Source organism: Anser anser (assembly GCF_964211835.1).
Source record: "Anser anser genome assembly, chromosome: 19".
In the NCBI taxonomy this organism is placed as follows: domain Eukaryota; kingdom Metazoa; phylum Chordata; class Aves; order Anseriformes; family Anatidae; genus Anser; species Anser anser.
This window is the reverse complement of record NC_139740.1, coordinates 7,758,458-7,784,638: the sequence shown is the minus strand read 5'-3', so window position 1 is coordinate 7,784,638 and position 26,181 is coordinate 7,758,458. Positions and strand designations below refer to the sequence as shown.

Below are 26,181 nucleotides of genomic sequence, written 5' to 3'. Positions count from 1 at the left end.
CTTGTTTCAACACTCTTGAAGAGGAACCACATAGTATACAAGTGTTATCATTTGACACTGAAATCACTTAAATGTGAGCAGCACTTTTGGAAATGGTGCCATTATATTTTGTTAAAAGATGGAGGAGTCCTAACCAGGATGCATGGCAAGTTGACTGAGTTGAAATACTGTCTGCTGACCAAGAGACAGCAAGTCATACCAGGCTGTGATCTTCAGGTAATAACACCAAAAAAAAGCAAGCTCAGAAAGGATACAATATATTCACCAATAGCAAATACAGCATTTGCTGTTATATCACTATCCACTCAAAAAACAAAAAGCAAAACCAAACCAAACCAAACACGAGGAACAATTTTAAAGGAAGGGCTTTTATGAATTGAAGTTTCTGCTGCCGAACACAAATCTTCACTACTGGCAGTGATCAGCTTTTGCTGGCTTATAAGCAGTCACAACCAAGTCATGAGAGTTTTGATCTCTGCCAGATTTTTTTTTCTGTAGTGTGCACAGCACCAGAGGCAGGAACAGCTGCCGGGCTGCTAGCTGCCTTAGAACTCTGCAAAGCCAGAAAGGTCAGACTACAGGTAAGAAAATCCAACAGACTTAAGGTGAATTCTTGCAGAAATTCTAAACATGGCAGGAAAAATGAAGCCTTACATTTCTTTATGCAACTGGTTGAGAGCAGCAAGTTCAAGACATTATTTCTTTGTAAAACTCATCTTTTCAGTACTTCATTCTACTTCGTTACTTTAAATGAGATTCATGGAAGACGACGCATGAGAGCAAAAAGAACAAAGAAGTTTTGTCTGAAAACATTTTTTGTGATTTATTATATTTGTACATACTGTTAGCTAGTACTGTTCTCATTAACATATCTTTAACCTTTCCCTGCTCCTCCTCCATCATCCCTCCCCAGGTCAGCAGTCTGCTCTGTTGAACAGATGGAAAGCAAAGCAATTTGCCTCACTTGGTTCAAAACCTGACTCGAAAGCCAAAAGGCATGTTTCATCTTTGCCTTTTTTTTTTAAAAACCATTTAAATTTAAGCTTTTCTTTCTCTTGAGCTACTGCATATGAAGCTAAAGATCCTGTCTAATGATTGTTAGTATCAGGAAAACACTCCTCCATGATAAGTGATCCAAAATTAGAGACTCCAACAGATACCAAGGCTGTCAGAAGCAGCTTCTCAGATGCTGCCTCAGAACTACAGGTTTATACTGAAGCTTTTCACCATTTTAATCTCAGAGTTACTCTTATCTCTTGAAGAAAGGTTTTATTGTCACTGAACAGAGTTATTGGTGTGGAAAGACAGCAGTAATTTTGTTTAGTTGTAGTTGCACTGATTTCATTGGACAGACATCAGGAGGTTCTGTTAAAAACGAAATCATCTGTTAATCCAAACAGCACTGTGCAAGTCGCAAGTCAATATAAAAAAATTAAGCAAATCAGAGAAAGCTCCTTGGAAATGCATTGGTGGGGAAAAAAAAATCTGGACATTTCACTTAGGATTGTTGTTTTCTTGAAGAATGCCTTTTAAAACCAGAACATCCCGGAACAATCTGAAGATCCAAGGACCTCGGCCAACTGATTTCTGCCCTCGAATACTGGCTTCATCCTTCCACGTCAAATTTGCAGTTTCCACCACTACATGTGGTTTTTCACATCAAATCACCATAATTAACATTTGTAAAGTGCTTCGAGATAGTGCTATGAAAATATCAACAGTTAAAAGACGGGCAGGACGTCTATTATCAGCATCTAGCTGGTTACTACTACTTGTTTTGTTCTCAGAGCAGCATCACTGTTTTCTCCTTTTACTTCTTATTAACAAAGAGTAAGGTGACAGTGTTAGAGATGGCACACAGGTAAAGGGAGTTTCTGCAGGGCAGTGAAATAAGGATGTATTGGAAAACATGAAGATGTCTTCTGGAAAGAAGACTGAAGCAGAGCTCCAGACAAGGATGGGTATTTACTTCCCAGCTACAGCAGGGAAGTAATGCTACATGCAGACTTTCTGCACGGAGAACTGTGTGGGAGGCTTTAGATAGCACAGACATTTGTTAAACAAGGAGAGAGTTGGTGCTAACCTTAAAAATATATATATCAAAACGTCGATGCTTTTCGGGGAGGGGGAAGACGTAACTGCTCATTTGAAGCTATTGCCTGAGGGCTGTTAACTACTTAGTAGTAAAATCCTGCTACCTTTCCAGTTGACAGGAACTTCTCTCTAGTTAGCAGCTTCACAAAAGCAATTCTTGTACGAATCCATAAAGCTTTCCCAGATTTTAAAAGGTTAATTTTACCATTATAATTGCACTTTAAAAACAGGCATCAATCCCTATGCACTCTCCCCAAACACCTTCTCAATTTATAAAAGGGGAAATAAAGGCTACAATTATTCACTGTCCTACAGCTACCGGGATTTGAAAGGTTTGATTCAGGTGCCTGAAGAAAGGACACAAACATCCAGTTTTCAGGGCAGGAAAATTGTGCATTTTAAAAACCAGCAGGCTTCACAGCTTGGCTTGCATCGGCTTCAGATGTTTGTGGAAAGACTCGTGAACCTGCAAAGAGGGCAAGACAGTAGTTACAGCAAGATCAGGCCAGCAGTTTGAAACACTTTTAGCTCTCTACATGTCGCAGAAAATCTGAATCAGAGGCACTTTCAGGAGTCAAGAACAGCCAACTAAGTCCTGTATTTGAGTGTAAGACAAAGAATGAGCATAACAGACCAAACAAGTGCTTCTCCACTACCTTTACTGCACGAAAGGAAAGAATGAAGTTATTTTATATCCACACAGACAATTCTTTAGCATTTTAACTAAAAGAAAGCTGGCAGACATCTCCTAAGTGGACTGTAATGAAGCTCTTAAGACCAACTGACTTCAGAAGCACAAAAAAATTAAAGCTCTGGTGGGATTTAACTATAATTGCACAATCTCTGGCAGCCTGTGTTAGGAGTACAGACTGTCCAAATAAAATAAAGGCAGTAAAGGCCACTGTGACAGGATTTACAGTTCTGCTCTGGCTGGTGGAAGATGGACACTGGCTCTTCACAGCTCAGTTTCTTTTATTAGCTCAGCTACAGCCTTAGGGCAGATATGCAGCACCTGACACTTTCAAAGAACTACTTGGGAGCAGTTTCCTTCTACAGTCACTAATACTGCCTGACGGCACTAGAAGATTTGATAGAAAACAGGTAGGCTTTCACAGCTACTGTCATTAAACAGAATTAAGATAAAGGGATAATTGCTTTTAACTTCAATAAGATTATCCAGTTGTTTCTCTAGGTAGAGTACAATTTCCTCCCCCAACTGAGGAAGTAAGAAGTATCCTGCAAGACTGTGTGTAAGGTACGTGTGGGAGATTAACTACAACAGAAAGTGCGCTGAAAGCAGAGGAGCAGAACCAGGTTGCTACTTTTGTTCCACTACCACTAGTGGCTTCAACTCCCTCCCCCCCCTTTATCAATTACCTGCTGAGATCACTGACTGGATCAAAATTAACAACCCTAAACTGAGTTATTTCTCCGCACACACATGACCTAAGAGGAAGAAATAAGGTTTCTTTACCTCTGTTTTGTTCAGTGGAGATTTCTTTGCCCACTCAAACATGTTCTCGTAGACATTGCCATCATACCGGCCAAGCACAGATCCAAGGTGAGTGTCGTGAAAGTCAAAGGAGTCTACCAGTGCTACTGCGTTGGGACGAATTATTGCCAAGAGCTCCTTCACGCGCTGGTTGACTTGAGTAATTTGGGCATCTGTCAAAATACCCGCCTTGGGAAAAAAAAAAAAAAAAACTATTATCAGAAGAGTATGTAAATCACAAGAACCTTCCCTTCCACTACGGTCTAACATAGGTCAGCCTTCCCTCACCCAAAAATCCAGTGTTCCATAAGTCACTGGAGTCCCACCCCCTGCCCCTAAGTGCTAAGCAACCAAACTGGCAATCATCTGGAGTACAACTCCCCATTTTGTGCACTAATTTACAAATGCATACAGCTCTCAAAGCATGTCTAACCTACACTTGCATCTCCTTTATCACCTCTTTTTTTTTTTTTAAACATATTCATCACCATTATCCACTGGAACACATTAATCCAAAGAGATGCCACGCTACCATTTTCATCCAACTCTACTTCTGGTGGATCCCAAGGGAAACATACCAAGAGCCTTCCATCAGAATCACACTGCTTGACTTATGCAAGTGAACAGTCAAAACCTCAGGCCTAAGCAGTCATGCAGTTTTGCATTTAAAACATCTCGTAACGAGAACTCTGGCTCAGGAGGTTTATAGTGGTGGAGAAATACACCAACCTGCATGAAATCCCCTGCGTTCTTACTGATCCCATACAGTGCGTACAGGAGACATAGCTCAGTCATGACAGCACGGACTGCTGCATTGCTGATCTCAGACAGCTTTGCTGTGAAAAGCTTCACTATCACATAGTGACAGTGTACCTACAAGATACAAAAGGAAGATGAATCAGATTCACAAAGGGATTAGAAGCTGCTAATGCACCCCTCTTTATCAGGTACGTCACTGACCTCAGATGCTCGCACGAGGTCAACAGAAGTTCTGTTCCAGGCATCCTCCTTGCTCTTTCTGTGGTTCAGTTCAGCTTGCAAGTTCTTTGCTGCAGCTTCTACAAGCCTATTTCATAAAAAGAGAAGCGGGTTATACAATAACACATTAACAAGATTACACACACTGAATTCATATAAATTTAAGTCTAACACATCAGAACTCAGAGGTGGTGTGTGGCACCTGAATACATTGCCTGGAGCAAGCAGCTGTGGCCCTAAACCCCCTACTATGACTGCTGCAGCTAGAACGCAGCTACATGGGGATAAAAAGACATTTGACAACACAGAGGGGGTGCCTGAATGCCTCCTCTCATGTAGGTTATCTGTTACACTCTTACACCTTCTTCACAACAGGCTTTAGAATCAGGATTGTTTGCCTGTACGTAGCCTCTTGTAACCTCAGAGCACTTAACACCATTCCAAGCTAGTAAAGTGCATTACTTCTTGCAAGCGACATGCAGAGCAAAGCTTTGCCAACCACACCTTGAGAATCTCACGTTAGCAAGGCAGTACAACGCTACCATCTCCCAACACACCCGATTTTATTAGTGCCTGGCTCAGCCTAACAAGCATGAACTCACCGGGCAGCCCGTGCTTTGTAGGCCTCTACCAAGCTGACTGGATCATTAATGCGCACACTCACGGTCCTTGCAGCCACGTGCTGTGGCTGAATGCGTTGCCTGGAGAGATCGTTAAGGTAGGACACCATGCCAGAAACCCGCTGACCAGCAGCAACTTGGTTGTAGCTTTTGACAAGGAATCTGAAAATAAGGACAACAAATAGCAACTCTCACTCCTTAGTTTGAATGCAGAGAAGTCCTTTTACCTAGGGTCCGTCAGCCTAGCAAAGAACAGTTGCAGGCATATGCATTTGTCAAAAACAGAGTTCCATGATAATACAAGATACTTCTTTTGCTTTTCGCTTCAGGTGCAAAGATCATAATGCCAAGGCAAAAAAGTCGCTGGACAGAAGCTAACATACCTGGCTGTCTGCAGCATCATGACTGTGTTTTCTCCCTCATATGTGCAGGATGGGGTGAATGTGACGTAGATGTCCGGAATGCCACTGCAACGAGAATAGCCATGCCCACCACAGGCCATTCGACACTCCTCAATACCAGCATTGGCAGTCCAGGAAGTGAAAGCCTTCAGTCCTGCTGTCAGCGCATGGAGCTGATGGACAAAAGCAAAGCAAGTCAGTTTCTTTACATTCCATTCTAAGTTTGCATGTACCTACCAAGTACTGCAACTCCCAGAAAAAAGTCAACACCACCCTCCCACTTACCACTAGGTCTTGTTTTTCTTGTAGGGACTCCTTCCTGGGACAAACTACTTATGTGAAAGCCTCTGTACATGTAAAGACTTATTCTGAGTACCTCATTTTTTTCTGTTTCTACACATAACGTAGAAAACTGTTTTCAATTTATTTATTTTGTCACATTAGGTTCTCAAACAGAATCCCTAGTTCAAAACTAACACTTTACAACCCTAATCCCTCAATATAGTACTGACACCTTTGATCAACACATCAGTTCTACTCTAGTCACTTCAAGATTAAGAATAATCTAGAAGGTACAGCACAGGTATAAGACCAGTCTCAACTTCACTCTGAAGTAACATGCCATCATTCCTGAAAACTTTTTTTTCCCCTAAGTATACACATTAGCCTTCTTTCTTTGCATCACTCCCTATTTTTTTTTTTGTGAAGCACTGCTAAATAAATAGTGCAAACAAAGAAGTAAGAGTCACAAGCACATACTGGACTTGGGATCACTGGATCTAAAGTACAAGACATCTCAGGAGTGAAAACCACAAAAAGGCTTGTGACTTTGCTCCCATGCTATAAGCAATTCTTGCATAAAAACAGAACCCCCCCCTGATTTCCAAAGGATACAGTACCTCTGGCAGCTCACTCAGATCCCCTTCATTGATGTCTCCACTAATGCGTCGATAGGTGTCTTTTATGTAGGCTCCCACGAAATGAAAAGCATATGCCGTTGCCAGGAGAGGGAAGAGTTTGTACTGTTGGGTCTGATAATCCAAGATCTGGGGTTCTGGATCCCTAGAGCAAAACACCTGAGAGTCAGTATGCCTGTGGCTGGCGAACTGCTACAGAAGTCCTATTCAACTCTAAGGAGCTTCACCACTTGGATAGCAAAATCCACATCCGTATCAAGCCGGAATATGCAAGACCCTACAACAGTCTGGCAAGGGGAGGGCAGTCTGGCAGTCAAGAATGGAAGACTACTCATTTTCCAACATTAAACTGTTATAAAACTCTATCAAGTGCCAAAGCAAGTTAACATCAACCGCATTCCCTCCTCCCTCCAGTTTAGGAACTTCCCCTCAGCACTTCAGTTGCTCTTTTCTTTCAGTGCACTTACCCTGGCTTTAGCTCAGACTGGTGTCTCACTGCGCTGTAGCGGATGGCAATGGTACAAGCCCGGGACAGAGAGCGAGCAGAATCTCCTACAATGAGAGATCGGATGAACACCATGGTCCCATAGGTTAGCTTGTCACTGAGTGGTTTCACATAGGTGCCATCTGGTTCAACCTACAAAAAAATAAACACAACAGCCTGTTGATTTTTAAAGTATCTTCCCTTATTTACATATTCACATCTCATGCTCTACACTCATCATGCAGTGCTTAAAAGCAACCTACAATCTTGTTGGTATTTGGATGAGAAGCTTCTCCAAGGAAGACCAGAATAGTATAGAGACCTTGCCAGCTGGGTGGGTGACTTTCCTGTTCTTTATTTACAGCCTTTGGGCAGCAGCAAGAGGTGAAACCTTCTGAACCAGCCCCTGAACAGTCATTACAGGTCCTCCCTTCCCATACAATTAATAGGACAACCTGCACATTTCACGGAGCAGTTTGGGATAACGAACAGCTGTTAAACTAAACCACAGTGGACTCAAGCTGAAGACAAACAGAATAGGGCTATTCTACAGAAGAGAACCGCACCGTAGCCAACTCCCCATTTGTATTTGGAATAAAAGACCATCAGTAAGCGAGGACAACTCATGAAGTCAAGAAATCTTCCCTGGTAGCGATGCTATCACACAACACGAGCAGGGAATGCAGATAACGGATAAAACATGTATTATTATTACATGTACTGCTCAACCATCATCATTCAGAACAGTCCAGGGTTAAACATGAGAGGCTCCCAAAGGAGGAGCTTTCTGGTTCTAGATCAGGAAAAGTCAGCAGAAAGTAAAAAAGAAGGTTCCCATTTGCAATCAAGAGCTACAAGCTGGGGATGGATTCAACCCAGCTAAAGAAAAAGTAAATAATATGTAGGATTTATGGCACTATTCATCCACACGAGAGCATTTGAAATGACCATTTTTAAAGGCATATGCTGAAACTCATCACTTTACCTGGGCATATTTCATCAGCATGTTTTCCCGAGGAATTCTGAAGTTGTCCATCTTCAAGTAGCCATTATCCATTTCATCATAACCAAATTTCGGCCCAATGTCACCCACTGTAATACCTGCCACAGACAGAGCCATTTGCATTAAGAAACAGGAACACTACACAACAGGTTCAAGCCTTCTCTAAGAAAGGCATTCTTTAGTTTTCTAGAAATTCCTGATGCTGCTAGGAGTAACAGCAAACTAGAACCTTAGTTTCTTGATTAAAGAGCACCAAAACATGGGGCCTTCGTAGTTTACATGAAATCCTACTATATGCTGACTGGGGGAGTTTTCTCTAAGGATTGTTCACCTCCCTTCTAGCTAGAGGATGATGAAAGGTATTTTTCCCTTTCAGAAGCAGCACGTGCTGCCTCACAGAATGCCTAGCTGGACAGAATCAAATTCCCACTAATCTTCACATTGAAAACATGACGTGAAAGCTGATTTAGTGGTAGCTCAGTTTTAAGTAAGACTCACGAAGTTTTAAGTCTGTGACCTACAATCTACACACTGAAATCAGCTAGTGAAATACGCTACGTTCATTAACAAGACACATGCAGCTGTATATAGCTGAAGAGAAACAGATCTGAAGTTTTCCATGAATGCTAACCTCCCAACACAAATTTTTACCTGGCAGAGGTTCATGGGTGCCCAGCTGCCGTATGGGAACGATGAAGGCATGCAGTCCTTTGCACTGGCCCTGAGTGTAGAGCTGAGCCAGAACAATGGCATGGTTCGAGGTCTTTCCAACTGCAGAAGGAGTGGAAGTCAGGGAAAAAAAAAAAGCAGCACACATATTAGTAACACACACATCTTTCCTTGAAGCAGGATCCAAAATATGTTAACCCCACCATGTTAGAAAAATAGATTTGCAACACTGATTAATATCCAGATTTTGCAGCTACACAAACAAGGCTGCCTAGGTCAATGAAAGTTGCACGTTATTATTCTCTTGGCTATACAACACCGAGTCCTTGGCAAACCTGACAGGAAAGCCAAAAGAAGTTCCGTCTACCTACAGGCTGCCTCAGATGCTTCAATAAAGATTTTGATAAAACAGATAGTAAATTACACCAAATCCACACAGTATGAACGATTCAGGAAAATAATCCAGAGCACACAGATAACCAGAAGTTTAGGTAGGCTCTGACAGGTCTTTTACTTGTGCAAAATGCAACTCTGACTCTCTGGACCAAGCTTCAATCATCCTTCTGTAGATATAAGACACATGACATCACCTCCTTGAGTTTTTCATATGTATCTTCCAGATTTATATAGATACACTTACGTCCACCCGGCCACCACTTAATGGAGGTCACAGTGGGGCTGTTGAGGATGAATTCCTGGGTAGCGGGGTCATAAGTAGCTGTAGTTTCTAGACCCCGGAGATGAGTTCCTGAAAAGAAGCAAACACATCGTGTTGGCAGAAAGTCAGTCACAAAATACAGACAAGGACTGAATTGGACAATGGAAAGTTGAACTCCAGTAGTAATGCACAAATTTTAAATTTGCTTTTAGGCTATAATTAGTAGATATTTAATCCTTTATAAAGAAGAAGTGAGACTCAGGCTGTATTCTGGGACCTAGAGCAAATTCTCTGCAAATTCATTGTTTCTGTGGTCCAATACTACCTTCCAAGCACCTCCAATCTGACACCTTTTTCCTATTACATACCAGAAGCCCTTTGTCAATAAAGAGATCCACCAAACCATGCTCACCTGGCTTTCGCTAGAACTGTTGAATAAGTGCAAAACAGAATTGTGCATTTTGCAGCCAAAAGATGGAATAAATAGTACCTGTAATGTCTTTATTTCCTCATCAGGCCTAGGATCTCCTCACCTGACGGAGCAAGTTCTCCCAAACGAGATCATTCATTGCTCCAAAACAATAAGTAATGGCATGCATATGCTACGTTACCTATACAGGTAGACGAAGAGGCTGCAAAATAACAAGGTACAACTGCAGGCACAGTCTGTCTTCTGCCTTGAACCCTACACGATTCATGCAAACCTGTCTCAGCAATGGCAGTGTCTCTGCATTAGTGAAAAAACACTATGCCTACGTGTTTAAATTAGCCAAGCTACAAACACTCACGATAGTCTGGATGGACAGAGAAGATGGAGCCAACGACTCTACATAGGAGTTTCAACATGAAAAGACATCACCTCGGTGCATCCACATGTTTCCAAAGCATGGAGCTTAGCGGTAGATTTCCATGGGCAGCTTAACTCTTACTTTGCTGGCAAAGGGTCTTCAGACCTCACTAGATGCAAGAGATTCTCCACAGACTTGCAGTTATTTTATGCTTCTTACAGTCTCTGTATTTCACTTCAGCACAAAGGTGAATCCTGATCATTTTTAGAAAATACTTCTTATCTGCAACTCTCAGATATCAAATTAGAGTTTCCCGAGGCATAATATCCTCCCTTTGAAACTTGGATTAAGTGTTGCAATCACAATACTGCTGGAGTTATCACAATCCATTTCAAAGCTCAAAAGCAAAGAACAGCAGAGATCAAAGTCTACTTAATACAGATACTCTAAAAAATGATTTCATGGTCCAATTAATAAGAACATATGGGAGTGAGCTAAGGAACCAGGAAAAACGCTTCCCACAGAACATGAACACTGAAACCAAGTCATCCACATGTTCTCTGATCCAAGGTCAGTCCCAGGGTGACAAGCAGTTCTTACTTTTTTGGCATCTCTTTCAGGATCTTAAAGCTCTGTCCTTTTGTCTTCACAGTGAGCGTTACAGTAAAGCAGAAATCACACTGGAAAGAACGGTAAGTGTAGAAATGATGCATCAAATTGACAACACCACAGCTGTATGCACGAGGTGTTTTAACAAATCATCTATAGTAATTTGAATGGCACAAGAGGAGCACTCAGTATGCATCTGCACAAAAATCCAAACTCTTCCACCATCAGGGAAAAAAGGTCAGAAAGCATGTGGTGTTATAACCTATTAAAAGTTTCAGAAGCAGTCCACTTTTCCCTAAAGCCATAAACACAAATTACAGACCATGGGATAAACACACACCCTTTTTCCCAGGCAGGGGAATCCTTTGCACACAAAACCATTCTTAGAAATAGCATTTAGTGAATGTACTGTACCATGGCCCATTTCAGTCTGGGCATAGGTGCCAATGATCTCCAGGTTCCAGGCAGGCATGAAGAAGCGATCCTGCTGCTCTGGGGTTGCCTGGGTGAGAAGGGTGGGGAGGAACATGCCCAGATGAAGATCCAGAGGCTCAGGCCGTCCTCGATGAACAAAGCTGTGAAGAGGTGCCATGGGATGGGAGTGTGAAGGCAATGTTATGGGAGGGAAGCAAGCGAGAGGATTCATGGTGGAGATTCAGGAAGAGACAAAAAGAAAAAAAAAAGATTCATGTGTAAATCAGAATTCAGCAGGTGTATTTTAGAAAGCCAGAGCACTCTCCTTTCCTCAGATCTGAATAGCAAAAAACATGCTTACTCTGAAATAAGCATGCTGCAATTAATTTCTTTCTAATCCTATATAAAATGCATTTGCAATATTCCCCTATTTTTGATGATAAATAATTGACGATGGACAAAATGATTAACCCAAACTGAAAAACGAAGACAAGATCCTCGCTAGGGTTTGGAAACCAGAGCCCACTGAGTTAAAAGAATGGCAGTTTGCTGAAGATCTGGTCTGGCTGGATGTAGCGAGCCTTCGTCTGTATGAACAAAGTCCACACTTTTTTCATGGTTGGAGAGCAGAAAGTGGCAGAAGTCCCAGTTCATCCAGCTGAATGAGCTAGGTTTTCACTGGAATATTCTTTAAAAAATTAAGTCTGCACTAATTCCTTTTTATTAGTAGTAGTATTATTACTATTAAAGATTAGACATGTATATACTACATACTTCTAAAATTCCTGCTATCACCTCCCTTCAACTCTTGCTGTTTTTAAAGGCTCTCTTAAAAGGAAAGTGCTCCACATGTGTCAAAGTTGTGAACATAAACAACATGGCAAGAAAGCCAACATTTCTCAAGGTGGCAATCACCAGTACAAAATCTCTCCAACTAAACGTTTCACTAGAACTAACCTTCCTCCAAGTTCTTTCAAACACCACTGTTAGGCTGTTAAGTGGTCTATTAAGAATTTGGATATGAAAAGCTAAATGCTTCATTACATTTTTAAGTATTAATTGCTTTGAGTACTTAACAGCACTGTACTTTTTTATCTCCTCCAAGCTACAATGAACTGTTCTACTGCAGTGTTCTCCAGTCTCGGTATTATTCCATTTACTTGAGGAGTTTCTCAAAATATACAGAGATTATTTTTGCAAGTATTACCTACTAACTTCCAAAAACAAGGGAAAAATCAAACAGCATTAATCCCTACTGTGCAAGGCTGACAACACTGCATAATAGGGAATGCAAACCATTAAAATAGTTGGGCTATGGATTGTTGATCAGTACTTCTGCACAAGGACTAAAACATGAATGTGCCAAGTGGTAGCTTGTTTTTAATAGGATTTTTTAAATAAGTGGGAAGCGTTACTGAGAGAACGCTCGTTGGAGCTCAGCTCATATTCAGCTGGCACACAGAGTGGGACCAACGCACTCATGTTACCTCTAGGCATACATTAAGATAAGTGGCCCTCTAACGAGTGTAGTTCTTCAGTTTATCTGAAAATATCAGCCAGCTAATGATCCCAGCAGCAATGTTTTATAAGCTTTGTGACTGAACAGTGACCAGGCTCAACTGAAGACTAATGGTTATTTTAATCAGGAATATCGGATTTCAAGTGAGTTCAGTGCTGGTGAGATACATACAGCTGATAGTCAAAGACTGAGAAAAAAAGTCCTTATTTACTAGCTATAGCTATAAGCCAGCTAGAAACAATACCATATTTTCATTTCTTCTCTGTGTTTCCCTTTCAGCCCAGTATTTTATGCCTTTTTCTGTTTTGTTTTTTAATCATTCACTATGAAATAGGTTAAAACCACTATAGATTATCAGAAAGTACTCCCTAGGTTAAAATTTGACTAACTACCCATCCAGGCTGGGATTCAATTCAGAGGGCTCTTTCCCCCATCACCAGTTTCTAAACATCAGGCTTAAATTAAGCAGAGCTCAGTGACAATTATAACAGAAGCTTTACTGACGGAACAGATGTCCAGCACTCACAGCAAGAACGCCAAACCATTGTATTTTCATTATTCGGCACAGCAAGTATACTCACTTTTCTATATTATCATCGCATTAATTCTATTAAGTGTCAAAATAGACATTTTACCACTAAACATGAGAGCTGCAAGCAAACCAAACCATCACCAGGCAAGAAAGTGCAATGATCTAACGTGAAACAGCAAGTAAACCAAATCACTTTGGTGCGGACGTGCGCCTGATTTAAAGAAGGCGGTGTGAAAAAGCAAACATGGTTAGCAAGCATTTTTGTCAGCCGTTTGACTCCACTTCCCATGCTGAGTTCAGTTCCCTAACTCCATCTCTCTGAAGCAGAACAGACGATGGGATTTCCTCCGTTGCACGTTCTATGAAGATTTCAGCTAGCACAAGTAACATAACCTACCGAGCAGGCATCCAACTTGATTATTACCATCCAACTTGAGCAGTTGTCCAGGCTTGTACACATCCTGCTTTCCAGGTTCAGATGCCAGCACAAGTACTGACATCTTTGGTCTGTTAAACTATCCTTGCTGGTATTTAATGTCTGTAATTCCAGGTTCTGGGCTAAAATTGTGTGTTCTTATTCGTTAAGCATTCTCCCATTTGAATAACTGAAGGTAGTTTTCCTCAACAGTAGGAATAAGATGTTTTTCTTCTTCGGAACCGAGATCTTTCCATGAAGTTATACAGCTGCAGTGGAGTAGCACCTGGAAGGACAGTGCTTGGGGCAAAGCATACCTTACTTTCAAGGGCACAAAATGCACATCTCATCGTGTTACGCTGCAACTGAAGGTGTAGGCCTGACAAGTTTATGCAGGCTGATCATGCACTAAGAACTCTGCAACACATGCCTCAATCCAGGCAAAAATAAAATCCGCAGTACTGTTGACTGACATGTTCCAACTAGTTCAACTGAAATTCGGACTCCCAGGGCTTATAACAACCTCCTCATCTTAAATCAAAGGCAAACAGATATCAGTGAACAGCTGAAGTCAGTGAACAGCTAAGAGGTGCATTCTGGAAAAGACCAAAACTAACCCTGTGTGTTAGGATGAGAGACAGAACAGCTCTCCAGCTATCAAGCTGGTGACATCAATAGTTAACCAAGTTACTTTACCTTTCCCCTTTCAGATTTACACAGGGAACATCATCAGTTTGTAAACTGGAGTTACAGAAAAGAGGTTACCCAGTGATCCCTGAAGGGAACTAACCATGTCCCATTTCGGTTTGGGCGTAGGTGCCAACTATCTTGACTCCACGGACCAGGGGCAGCCATTTCTTCTTCTGAGCATCAGTCGCTTGGCTCTCTATGGTTTTTTGAAACATGCTGAAGTGTAGACCAAAAGGTTCAGGAAAATTGCCCAAGCATGTTCTACAGGAGAGAAATAGAGGGATCTGGATCTCAGTCTCACTGAGAACGAGATCCTGAAAGGCTTTTCTCCAACTGTAGCATAAGATAACGTTTGTTATTTCGACTTTTCTTTGTCCCACAAACAGCCTCCAAACATGGAGGCATCGGAAGCAATGCTAACGGGAAACATTCATTTCAGGCATTTTCTTCATGCTATGATTTCTGCTGTTGTTATGTAGCTAGAAAAAAAGAACTAAGCTACAAAGATGCACTGGGAACTTAAAATAGAGGACAGGAAAACCAAATTTTTTCCCCCATCCCTCATGCTTGGTGGGAATAAATCCCACTACTGCTAGTGGCCTAGAACCAGGCCGTTATTTCTTAGAAGCGCTACGTATTGAAAAGGAAAAGGCTTCTTAGCTGACTGAGTGCTTTTCTGAAGAGCTCTGTATTACCTGTATCTGCTTCCATCAGCTGTGAGACGTTGAACTCACCTTCCATTAAAACTGTTAGAGGTTAGTAGTGGAATGTAAGGAAAAATCAAACATTTTACATAGGCTTCATCAAAACAAATTATTTCACGATTTGTAGCCACAATGGCAGGCAAATTCTGTTCCCAGTGAAAAACTCTGGGACAAACATGCTGTAAAGTTTCGCTGTGTAAAAGCTATGTAGTGACAGCATCTGCCCTTCAACGTTCTGCAGAGCCTGAAGTTCTTTCATCTTCCATCTACTGCACATGGATGCTTATCCCATCCAGACTCAAAGACAGAAGAGAAACACGTGTGCTCTACATGAATACCTACACACAAGATCTCTTCCACCCGCTCAAGGTATCTGCGAGGGAAGTGCCTCCTTCCATCGTGGGGTATTAACACCTGCCCAGGAAGCAGACTGAAGTTTGTTGCCGGTGCAGACCTGCACTGAGTAGCAGATATTATGCATCCAGTTTTTCAAATTACAGCAGCGTTTGTGGATGGCATTTTACACTGTGCTTGGAATGAACGCCTGGGAGCAGAGAATAAATCATTTATAGTTCAAAAAACAGATCCCTACACGAACTGTACAAATCAGCCCTAGGGGGAGAGAGCGGGACGATGCTTTCTTCAGGACCACTGAACTACATGTTGAAGACACTCGTGTTCAGTTAGAAATTGTGCTGTTGAACAAGACCAAATGAGCCAGGAGCAAAACTCGCATCATCAAGTAATCTCATACTTGCTATGAATGTGCTTTCAGCTGGTGTGGATGAAAGCACAGCACCTAGAGTTCTTGGGATCAAGGCAGTCGCTTCCCTTAGCGGAAAATATTATGTTGCCTACAGCAGCAGCACATCTACCTGCAAAGCAGAAGTTATTTTTTGAACAAGGGCTTTCAAATGCTATACAAATAGGGAGACAGAGTATTTCGCAGCATTGTTGTGGTTTCTTATGTGGGTTTTCTTAAGTGGGTTTTTCCTTTTACACCTACACAGTAAAAGGTACTCGGATTTAACAGATTTGTCTGATTGCACAAATATCAACCTTATCGTGTCCTACCAGTACCTAAAGGGGGCTACAGGAGAGCTGGGGAGGAACTCTTTGTCAGGGGGTGCGGGGATAGGACAAGGGGGAATGGCTTAAAACTAAAAGAGGGTAGGTTTAGGTTAGATATAAGGAAAAAAATCTTTACTCAGAGGGCGGTGAGGCACTGGAACAGGCTGCCCAGAGAAGCTGTGGATAGTCCATGCTTGGAAGTGTTCAAGGCCAGGCTGGATGGGGCTTTGGGCAAGCTGATCTGGTGGGAGGTTTGAATTAGGTGATCTTTAAGGTCCCTTCCAACCCAAACCATTCTATGACTGTGATCCATGGACAGAGTACAATAAGGTACTAAAAAGCTAAGTACTAAAGCTAAGTGTTCTCCTGAGACTCCAAAGCTAAATGAACAATTGCAAAGACATTCTCAGCCTGCAGAACTGGGTTACAGAATAGGATCGTTTACTTTAAAGCAAAATCTGCAAGCAAAATGTCCTTGCTTTTGCATTTCTTGAGGTAACTCTCAAGAAAGAATGTGAAGAACCTTCTCAGTGGGCAAGAAGCTGGGGGTACCCCTGACCTGTGCTGACTGGGCTTCAGAGGTAACAACCGCGTAGTTACCAATCCCTTTTCCAGCTGTATCAAAAAAACAAGTCAGCTTCATCCACTCTAAATTAATTTAGCAGTGTCTAGTAGGGCCCCTATTACAATTTTTCTGGTTTGATACACTAAATGCTACTCCAGGTCCTAACCTGAACACCAAAATGAGAGGCAGAGACATTCTCACAAGGGAAGCGCACATTCATGCACTGCTTATGAATACAGGAATCATCTGTTGACTTGCAGCTCTCAGACCTTTTCTCTGTGCCCCAGTTTCTCCCAACTGCTTTTCTCTTCTCCACTTAATCCTTTTTTCCTCAATGAAGGCTATTTAAATTTGAAGGTGAATTAGGATTCACCAGATCGCTCTCTTCAAAGAGCCGTGTAGCATTGTGGATATCAGAACAACATCCCATTTTTCATGCTGACTTACATTAAAACAATTTAAATGGCTTCTGTATATATTTAATAGATCTCATGTTTTGGAGCCTAACAAAGCCCTTGTGGAACAGGAAGGAGGAACATTTAGTTCAACGTATCTCAGCAGCAACAACTATTTAAGCACATTTTCAGGTCACATTTTCATTTCACCTGATGAAAGTGTTTCTCATCAATCAAGCTATGATTTCGGTCATTTCATGATACAAAGTTACTGAACAAGCTTCCAACAATACACAAGAGCTACACGAAAACTATCTGAGAACACCCCAAAAGGCTCACTGACAGTCACTGCCTATATAAACAAACAGGTCCCTGCTCTCTGGGGACAGTCACAAGGTGAGAGGGATTATTGCGAAATATGTTAAGCTTCCATATGTAGAAATCTGATAAATTCAACTTGACAACAGAATCAAGGACGTCAATCTATTTCATAAACTTCATTAAGACATGTCACAACACCATAGCCATTCAGTTTTCCCATGTGGAAAACTGAATAAACCCAAAGAGTTTCTCCACATTAGCTTTTCCACAAAGTCCCTTCTCGTTAGCACTGATTAACACGCTTGGATATTTGGCTGGGATTGACAAGGTATAAAAGTCATAGTTTGTCACCCAGCAGGTGAGAAAATGGAAACAGATTTTAAAATGCATATGAAATCGAGGGATGAAAAGTACTTTCTCTTCCATATATTAAGAAGCACTAAGCCAATACCCTCCCTTGCAAACACTAGGCATAATAAATTTAAATAAAGAATTCTAACAGTATGTTCTGATACAGTTCTTACAGCAAACAAACTTCACTTATTAGTAAGAAGTGTGTGTACCGCTCTTCATTCTTCTACATGCTGTTAACACAGAAGACATTGGAAAATAGTCAGTCTGCAGTAGCTGCAATTATATTTGGAGATCCTGAATACCTGCAATTGGAGTCGACTCTGAAAATAAGTAAGCCTTCTCCATTTTTTCCGTTGATTTTTGGATCGTGAACTTGACTAGTCTCACCTAACTATTCAATCACAAAAGATTGAATATATTATTTGGAACCTACAGGAAATATTGGAGTTTTTATCCAGTCAAAGTTAAGAGCTGCTGACTCTAAAATGCGTTTTTGGAAATAAACTAGAATCTATTGTTTGCACGTGGCCTCATTTATAAAATACTGTTAGCTAAATGCTAAGGCTAGATGTCTTTCCTAAAAAGACAGTATTTACATTACAAACTTCATGGAAATTTGCCAGCTGGTATACTGGATATACCTCTCTGAATTTTCTCCACTGCAGTAACTGAAGAAACTCCCCTAGTGCCTCCAGTAGGAAAAAATTAATGATTAACTTTTGCCATCCAGTACCTGCAATCTCATGCAGTCAGTGAACTTTCTGGTTATCATTGTCCAACGACACCAGCTTTCAAAAGAACTTTGACAAAGTTCTCCACGGGAACTTTCATGACGTTGGTCGGTGCAGACCAGCTTCTTTGAAATTAAGCCCACAGCAGACAAGGTGCTCTCAATTAATTAGTTCCAATATTCACACCATGAGGTCAGTGGCAGCTCTTCTACAAATCCTATCAGAGGGCTTGTGATTCTACCGGTACATTAAATCATGTGCAATGCCTATTTAATATGCCGGAGGATACATTCATGGTCTTATGTGCAGAGCTCTAGAGCAGCGCAATCCCCATTAATCAGTTTGATTGTATCAGAGCGAGCTTAATAGAATTAAGGGAGAAATACAAAGTCAGAAACTCCCGCAAGCTGGAAGCAATGAAATTCAGTTGTAAAAACAGTTTTATTTTTATTAACTTTACCCAGGGGTAATACTATCAGATAAACTAAAGGTCAGATACAATAAAAAGCATCTAGGTCAAAGGGAACTACTGTAGCACCAGGGAGCCTGAAGAGATATGGAACTGAAAAAATATAAACAAGAACTTATAAGCCATCTTGGAACGTTCTCAAGTATGCCTGTAATGCAACTTTGTTAGGTCTCAACACAAAGCGGAACTATCAGCTTTAAGAGACTTTGTTTGAAGATCCTGCCTCATCAGATCTGCTCACCGTCAAATATTTCAGTCTATTCTTTACGCATTTTGGCAAGTCAGACTACAAGCCCTGTTTTTAACCTTCCGTACCACACGTAATAGAAGGGCTGTAACTATCAGTGTTGTATTTCTAGCCAGAAACCTAAGGAAACACAACATTCAGGACAACTGGTGACAGGACACGTGAAATTCACTGAAGCCTTGAAGTCAAGACTTCAACGGGCTTTGCTGCAGGTCTTTAGTTTTCTTTGAACAGCTAACATAAAGGTGTAGCTCTAATGACCTCGGTGACGATAAGAGCGAATGTAAGAAGCAAACTCTACAGCTAGGTACCTTTTAAACCAGTAGATCTCCTCCGGATCTGCAATGCCATATTCTCTTAACTTCATAACCATCAGAGAGCTCTTCCTGATGGCTTGCTCATAGCGCTGGCTGCGGGAGAGGAAGTTCAAATCCTCGTGCTGGAAATCAGGGTCATTAATAACTAAGGCCTCTGGGGACAGAACAGAAGAGGAAAACAAACTCAGTTTTCACAGGCCACAGTAAATTGTGCATGAAAATGATTCAGCTTTTTTCCTCTGCTGTACCTCAGGTTGCAGAAACTGAAAAATTAAAACACAACATTAAAAGTTAATGAAACCGGAAAGGAGTCACAAAGCTCTTGAGTGTTTTGGATAGAAGGGCTCTTACAGCCGGGCACTTTCTCGTTACTCCACATAAACCACATTTCAAATTAGACACATTCAGGACTTGGCAGGAAATTAACTCACTGATGTAAGAACTGCAGGCCACTCAATAACTATTTCAACTCCTCAAATGGCCACTGTTACCGTAGGATCAGACTGCCTCACGAACATCTGCTCACCGCACAAGCTCTTGGAGGAGGGCACAGCTATTAGTCCCCCTGTGCTGCCTGGAAACTGAGGCACCCAGAGGCTACAGACTTTCCCTGTCCCCTTTGGCACAGACATTACACAACACCAGCCTCTGACAGTCCCACCCGCATCACGGGCCGGGGAAGAAAAGATGGCAGCATTTCAGTAACCCCATATATCCTAACAGTGACGGGTGAGAAACACGCCAACTCCGTACCGTTGGGCAAGAGCATACCAGAAGAACAAAAAGGAGGGGAGAGGGCCCCAAACAAATGCCCCCGGGAAGCTGCCTCTCACCCGGCAGAAGGGGGAGGACAGGAGCACGGCGCCCTTTTACCAGCCTCCAATCCCCCCCCCCCTGCACCCCAAGAGGGGAATCTCGTCCCTCAGGCACCCCCCTGCCTGCACACCCTCTCCTCACAGCCTGACCCTCTCCCTGGAGCCCCTCATCTCCCCCAAAGCCCCCTCAGGGCCTCCCTCTCCCCCCAACCTCCCTCCCCACACCCCCCCAGGCCCCCTCACCCCACAGCCGCCTCCCCCCTTCCCCTCAGCCGCCCCTCCCGAGCCCCCCCCCGGCCCCGAGGCCTCCCCCCCGCTCCTCACGGCGCCCCCCGGGGCCTCCCTCACCGATCTCCTTGCGGCGCCGGGTGCGCTCGGCGCCGCCGTCCAGGATGTGGGTGAGCAGCTCGGGCTGGAAGGTGGCGGCGGCCCGCTCCCTGCGCAGGTCCGCGTTCATCATCGTGCGGCGGCGGCTCCGCGGCGGCTCCGCTTCGGCTCCGCTCGGGTCGGGTTCGGCTCCGCTCGGGTCCGGTTCGGCCCCGGTTCGGCTTCGTTCGGCTCCGCTCGGTTCCGGTTCGGCTCCGTTCGGGTCGTCTCGGTTCAGGTTCGGCTCCGCTCGGGTCGTCTCGGTTCAGGTTCGGCTTCCTTCGGGTCGTCTCGGTTCAGGCTCGGTTCCGTTCGGTTCCGACTCGGCTCCCCTCGGCCCAGGTTCGGCTCCTCTGGGCTCGACCCGGCCTGCGCCTGCGTCCGACCTCGACACCGCCGGCCTCCGCGTGACGTCACGCCCCGCCACGTGACCCCGCCCCGGCGTGGCGGGGGGGGGGGGCGGGAGCGGCGGAGCGGGCGGTGAGCGGCGAACGGGCAGGGTGCGCGGGGCTGGGCGTGCGCTGCATCGGGCTGTAATCGTGCATGGTGCGCGGCGTGCACGGGGCTGGGCGTGCACTACATCGGGCTGTAATCGTGCATGGTGCGTCCGGGGCTGGGCGTGCGTTAAGTCGTGCCGTAAATGTGCGCGCAGCGTGGTGCACCGGGCTGGGCGTGCATTGCATCGGGCTTAAGTGTGCACGGTGCGTGGTGTGCACGGGGCCGGGCGCGCGTTAAGTCGTGCTTTATGTAAGCATACGACGTGGGGTGCCTGGGGCTGGGCATTAATTAAATCGTGCTGTAAATGTGCACGCAGCGTGGTGTGCCCGGGGCTGCACGTGCATTAAATCGTACTTTCAATGTGCATACGTGGTGGGCACGGGGCTGCACATGCATTAAATCTTACTTTAAATGTGCACGCATGGTGTGCCCGGGGCTGCACGTGCATAAATCCTACTTTAAATGTGCATACGTGGTGTGCCCGGGACTGGATGTGCATTAAATCCTACTTTCAATGTGCGTGCAACATGGTGTACCCAGGGCTGAGCGTGCATTAAATCATACTTTAAATAAACATGCAATATGGTGTGCCCGGGGCTGGGCATGCATGAAACTGTACTGTGTGCATGCAACGTGGTGTTCCTGGGGTTAAGCATGCGTTAAATCAGGCTTTATATATGCATACGACATGGTGTGCCCGGGGCTGGGCATAAATTAAATCGTGCTGTAAATGTGCATGCAACGTGGTGTGCCTGGGGCTGGGCATGCAACGCACGTGTGCTCAGTGTGCATACATGGTGCATCCGGGGCTGGGCATGCACTGAATTGTGCTTTAAATTGTGCATTAAACCACGCATACGATATTCTGCGACTGTGGCTGTGCTTGCCTGAAACTGTGCATTAAATGCACATAATGTGTTGCATCTGGACTCAGCATGCCTCGTGAATTAAATGTGCATACAACATTTCACATTTGAGGCTGAGCTTACATTCAGTTGTTCATTAAGTGATGTACTAAATTTACCTGTAACATGTTGCATCTGAGGCTGGGTGTGCATTTAATAGCACACTGGATGCGCATGTAGCTGCTGCATCTTGGGTATGCATTCAGTTGTGAATTAAGTAACAGATTGAGCGTGCACATAACATGCTGCACGTGCAGCCAGGCATTTAATAATTGATTAGTTAAATGGCTCATTAAGTGCCCATATAGCATACTGCGTTTGGACAGGGCACACATTACGTAGTGCCGTGGATAGTACAGTAAGCGTGCAGATAATGTGCTGCACTTGGAGCCAAGCATGCATTAGATGCACACATAACGTGCTGCAGTTGATGTTGTGCAGCGCGTGCAGGATCGCCCTGGTTTCAGTGGCCTCCCACAGCTGGTCTATGGGATGGCAGTGGGCTGTTTTGAGAGGTTACAGCCCCCTGAGCAATGCCTGGGGTGGGGAAGAGGCACCGAGCGTTAAAGCCATGGGGTTGCAGCTCAGCGCGTCCCTGCTGCTGTGGAACCAGTACTGGGGTCCCCCAGCCCCTTGGGAGGCATCACTTGTCTGCTTTGCAGTGGGCTTGGGCAACAATTGGTGTCTTCCTCCAGTGGGGCGAGAAACCAGAGAGAGAAAAGCAGTAAATGGAGCACAGAAACCTGCCAAACCCAGAGACTCTGCAAGGGAGAGAGCAGAGAAAATGCCAAGAGAAACCACTCTGGGGCACAGCCACATGCCTGGCCATGGCACAAAATTGTTCTCCAGCTGCAGGATCAGCCAGTGCCACAATTTCCTATTCTGCAGCACGAGAAGACTCAGGACTATCCCTTAAATCTTACTGCATGGCACCGTCACCGCAGCAGCCTGCATCTCCATCCTTCACACTCTCTGAACATTTCAATCCCTACTCTCTCTCAATCCCTTCACTCGCCATTTTTTCCACTTCCTTCATCTTTATCAGCTCACGCGAAATGTGGGGGAAACCGGGGGGATCTGGTGGGCTGTCTGTTGCTGCCCGTGTTGGGTTGTGGTGGGGGAAGGCTGTCACCCTCCGTGCCAGGGGAGGATGCTGCACGCAGGACTCAGCAGGGAAGGCAGGCAGCTCCTGCAGCCCCCTGGCTGGGGGGGCGTTGGCACAGCAGGAGTTTCAGGGTGGTCTCACCTAGCACTGGGTCAGGTACAGGTTGGCAGGAGCTCAGATCTGCTTTGCTACAGGCCCAGCGGTGGTCGCGGGAGATGCTGCCAGGTGCTGGGGTCTACTACTTCCCATGGGAGATCAACAGCTCCGTCCCAGAGGGGGAGGCGCTGAGGACGTTTGGCAGGTGAGAAGGGTACCCTGGGTGTCAGGCCTCTCCTTCGCTGCCCTGCATCCCCCTGCTTTGTCTGTAGTCTCCATTGCACACCGCTGAGCTTCCTGCATCCGTCGCTCCCAGGTTATGCTGCTACAACCTGGCCCGGTCCGAAGCCATCCTCAGTGCTCAGCACAGCACAGCCCAGCACCACGTCTGCGTGGACACCCGACTGGTGGAACCATTTGAAGCCCAGCTGGGATCTCTCTACATGGTCCTAGGAGAGGCTGAACACAGGGAAGGTAAACGCTGGGCGCATTTAATCCCGTTAACCGGGTGCACGAGTTACCCGAGGAAAGGCAGGTTGGCGTCAACGAGCGGCGCTGACCCATGGTCTCCCTTTCCCACCGCAGCCGTGGGCTCAGGCACTTGGTGGCGAGAGCTCAGTCAGCACCGTCTGCCACCTGTGCAGCCCTTGAAATTGTTCTGTACCACCTGCTTCAGCATCCACATCGGTACCATGGCCACAGCCCTTACTCGAAGGAGTCCCCACACAGAGCGCTACAAATTGCACAGCGCTGCTTTTGTGCCATCTGCTCAAGGAACCGGTGCCCGGTACTCCTGCTGGTGATTCTTCAGCTCCTTCACACCTCCCTGGGCACACGGTGAGACACACCATCAGAGGTTAACGTTGGCCAAGGCAGCCTCAGCCCATGCCACTGCCTCTGGTCACACAAAGTGCCTAATTCAGTCTGCTCACTGACCACACGAAGAGCCACTCTTGGTGATCTGGTGCTCTGGCACAGATTTCTTTGGAAGGCAGAAGTGCCTTAGCAGCACGACCGAGCTTGTGAAACCTGTACTAAAGCATTCTGGCTCCATTGCCATCAGATCAGGTCGGCTTTGCTCCGTGACTGATTGCAGCAACACCTCCCTGCGAGCTGGCTGGGTTGGTCCTTGCCATCCTTGAAAGGCTTTAATTATACCCCAGCTCTCAGAGATGGGGCATGAGGAACACGGGCAGGCTTTGTCACGCAGGGCACTCTGTTGTCACCCTGGTGTCCTTTCCTGGGGTGCCCTGAGTGTTATTCCAGCTGCACGGTGCTTTGCCTGGGGAGTGGATCAGGGCTGGGCCACGGGGTTGTGAAGCAAATCCCGAGAGTTGTCTTGGCCACACCTGGTATCAAGCATCCTCATTTGTGCCCTCGAAACCTTTGGTGGCACGTGGAAAGCCACACTGCATGTGGCTTTTGGTGCGTCACCTGCTAAGCCTCTGCTGCAAAATTCCTTCAGAAAGACTTGTTGTTTTGGTTGCCACCGCTTAGGAGTGAGCTGGCCCCATTCTGCAGGCGTGGAAGGGGAGGACCGAGAGGCAGCATTGAAGCCTCTTTAAGCTCAGCTTTGTTCTGTCCTCTTCTTGCCTGCACAGGGGCATTCACAGATGGGCTTAGACCCAACCCTGATGCTTTTTAGACAGGGAAAACCAGAACTGCACAATCCAGCCACAAGGTAGACGGATGCTGTGTGGCCGCTGAGGGCAGCACGGTGTCAGCCACCAGCATTTGGCAGCCAAAAAAGCAGAGGGAAACCCATCACTGAATTAACCTGCATTCGGGTCTGTGGTGGCATTCAGCCAGACTTGTCTCCTGCAGGGTCTTGGGTCATGGTTATTTGGCCACCTGGAGCCATTTGCTGCTAGAAGGAACCTCTCTGTGTGCCCCCAAGCTGCTGCATCTGTTTTTCCTCCTACAGAAGCTTCCCATTTGTATTCCTAGGTGAGAATCCCGTGATAAAAGCCCGGATACTGACCTGCGTGGAAGGGATGAACGTGCCTTTGCTGGAACAGGCCATACAGGAGCAGAGGAAGTACTTCAGTGAGCGGCAGCAGCGGATGGGAACGGACGCGTCCTGACGGCAGCTCCGAGCCATGCCATGCGCTGGTCCCCACCACGGCCACCTGGTAGCACTGCCATTTGCAACAAACATCTTGAAAGTGTATTTAGAAGGTGGGTTTGAAACATGCTGCTTTTTGCCATGGCAAAGAGAAGTCACTAAGCAGGGGAACACGTGAAGACTGAATCAGTATGTAGTTGTGGAGCTGCCAGCCTGTGCCAGGTGTCATCACTGAAAATAGCTCTGGGAGGCAGGTTTGTTGTTCAAGAGGGTGGGTAAGGAAATTGCATGTGATTTACAACAGTCCTTTTGTAACGCAGGGCTTAGAGAAGTCAGAAAAAGGCAAAGTATATGAAACTAGAGTTAAACACCTGTGCACACCCCAACACACACTACCAAGGTGCAGCAGATAGAAGGTAAAGGGCATTAGTGCAAAGTTCATTAGCCCTGCATGGCTGCGGGTCCACGAGCACACACGTGTGTTGGGTTGCAGTGACTCAGCTGCCACACAGGAGCATTCCTGGCAAATCACTCAGGTCTGGACTGAACAACAAAGGAACAAGAAGGGCGAGGAGTCACTATTTCCAGTAGCACTTATCTCTACAGGGGTTCAGGAGCTCGTGTTCAAGGCAGGTCATTGACTTAGCTCTAAATTAAATATTTGCAGTGTCCTGAGAACCACCACTTGAGTTTCTTCCTTGACACAACTAAGTCTAGGAAACCTTAAACCACTAATTTTTGGAAGCATCTAAAGGTTTTGATTGATATGTTCCTAAATAAAGATGAAAAGAGAACGTGACCTGTCTTTTATTGATTAAAAAACTCTTTCTTGCTAAGACAAATGCATTAAGCCCTGCAGAAACACCGTTGATGA

The 26,181-nt window shown here is 44.9% G+C and overlaps 2 protein-coding genes across 6 annotated transcripts; one reads left to right on the top strand and one right to left on the bottom strand.

Moving 5' to 3' along the window:
- Positions 1 to 797: 797 nt before the first annotated feature.
- On the bottom strand, positions 798 to 21,085 carry ACOX1 (acyl-CoA oxidase 1). 3 transcript variants are annotated; one of them, XM_083805554.1, is made up of 15 exons: positions 20,621 to 21,040; positions 19,452 to 19,611; positions 14,384 to 14,544; positions 11,128 to 11,288; positions 9,299 to 9,406; positions 8,641 to 8,760; positions 7,972 to 8,087; positions 6,970 to 7,139; positions 6,485 to 6,647; positions 5,568 to 5,758; positions 5,167 to 5,346; positions 4,547 to 4,652; positions 4,316 to 4,459; positions 3,569 to 3,775; positions 798 to 2,560 (listed from the first exon to the last, which is right to left on the bottom strand). In XM_083805554.1, the coding sequence occupies exons 3-15, from the start codon at positions 14,446 to 14,448 to the stop codon at positions 2,510 to 2,512; spliced, it is 1,782 nt and encodes a 593-aa protein (XP_083661680.1). In that variant the 5' UTR covers positions 14,449 to 14,544; positions 19,452 to 19,611; positions 20,621 to 21,040; the 3' UTR covers positions 798 to 2,509. The 3 variants fall into 3 exon arrangements, with proteins under 3 accessions (XP_083661680.1, XP_083661679.1, XP_083661678.1); XM_083805553.1 differs by lacking the exon at positions 11,128 to 11,288 and having other exon boundaries at positions 20,621 to 21,085; XM_083805552.1 differs by lacking the exon at positions 14,384 to 14,544 and having other exon boundaries at positions 20,621 to 21,074.
- On the top strand, positions 20,995 to 26,096 carry TEN1 (TEN1 subunit of CST complex). Of its 3 annotated transcripts, none has more exons than XM_083805577.1 (4): positions 20,995 to 21,118; positions 23,341 to 23,447; positions 23,559 to 23,716; positions 25,190 to 26,096. In XM_083805577.1, exons 2-4 carry the CDS (start codon positions 23,362 to 23,364, stop codon positions 25,324 to 25,326), a joined length of 381 nt encoding a protein of 126 aa, XP_083661703.1. In that variant the 5' UTR covers positions 20,995 to 21,118; positions 23,341 to 23,361; the 3' UTR covers positions 25,327 to 26,096. The 3 variants fall into 3 exon arrangements, with proteins under 3 accessions (XP_083661703.1, XP_083661702.1, XP_083661704.1); XM_083805576.1 differs by having other exon boundaries at positions 21,101 to 21,239; XM_083805578.1 differs by having other exon boundaries at positions 21,108 to 21,138.
- Positions 26,097 to 26,181: the final 85 nt, after the last annotated feature.

Coding starts and splice junctions, on each gene's coding strand:
- TEN1 (XM_083805576.1), top strand. Junction 23,448..23,558: donor GCGCTGAGGACGTTTGGCAG/GTGAGAAGGGTA, acceptor CGTCGCTCCCAG/GTTATGCTGCTACAACCTGG. Junction 23,717..25,189: donor AGAGGCTGAACACAGGGAAG/GTAAACGCTGGG, acceptor TTGTATTCCTAG/GTGAGAATCCCGTGATAAAA.
- ACOX1 (XM_083805553.1), bottom strand. CDS start 20,732: ATGATGAACGCGGACCTGCGCAGGGAGCGGGCCGCCGCCACCTTCCAG. Junction 14,545..19,451: donor GAGATCTACTGGTTTAAAAG/GTACCTAGCTGT, acceptor TCTCTCCTGTAG/AACATGCTTGGGCAATTTTC. Junction 3,776..4,315: donor ACGCAGGGGATTTCATGCAG/GTTGGTGTATTT, acceptor TTTTTTCCCAAG/GCGGGTATTTTGACAGATGC.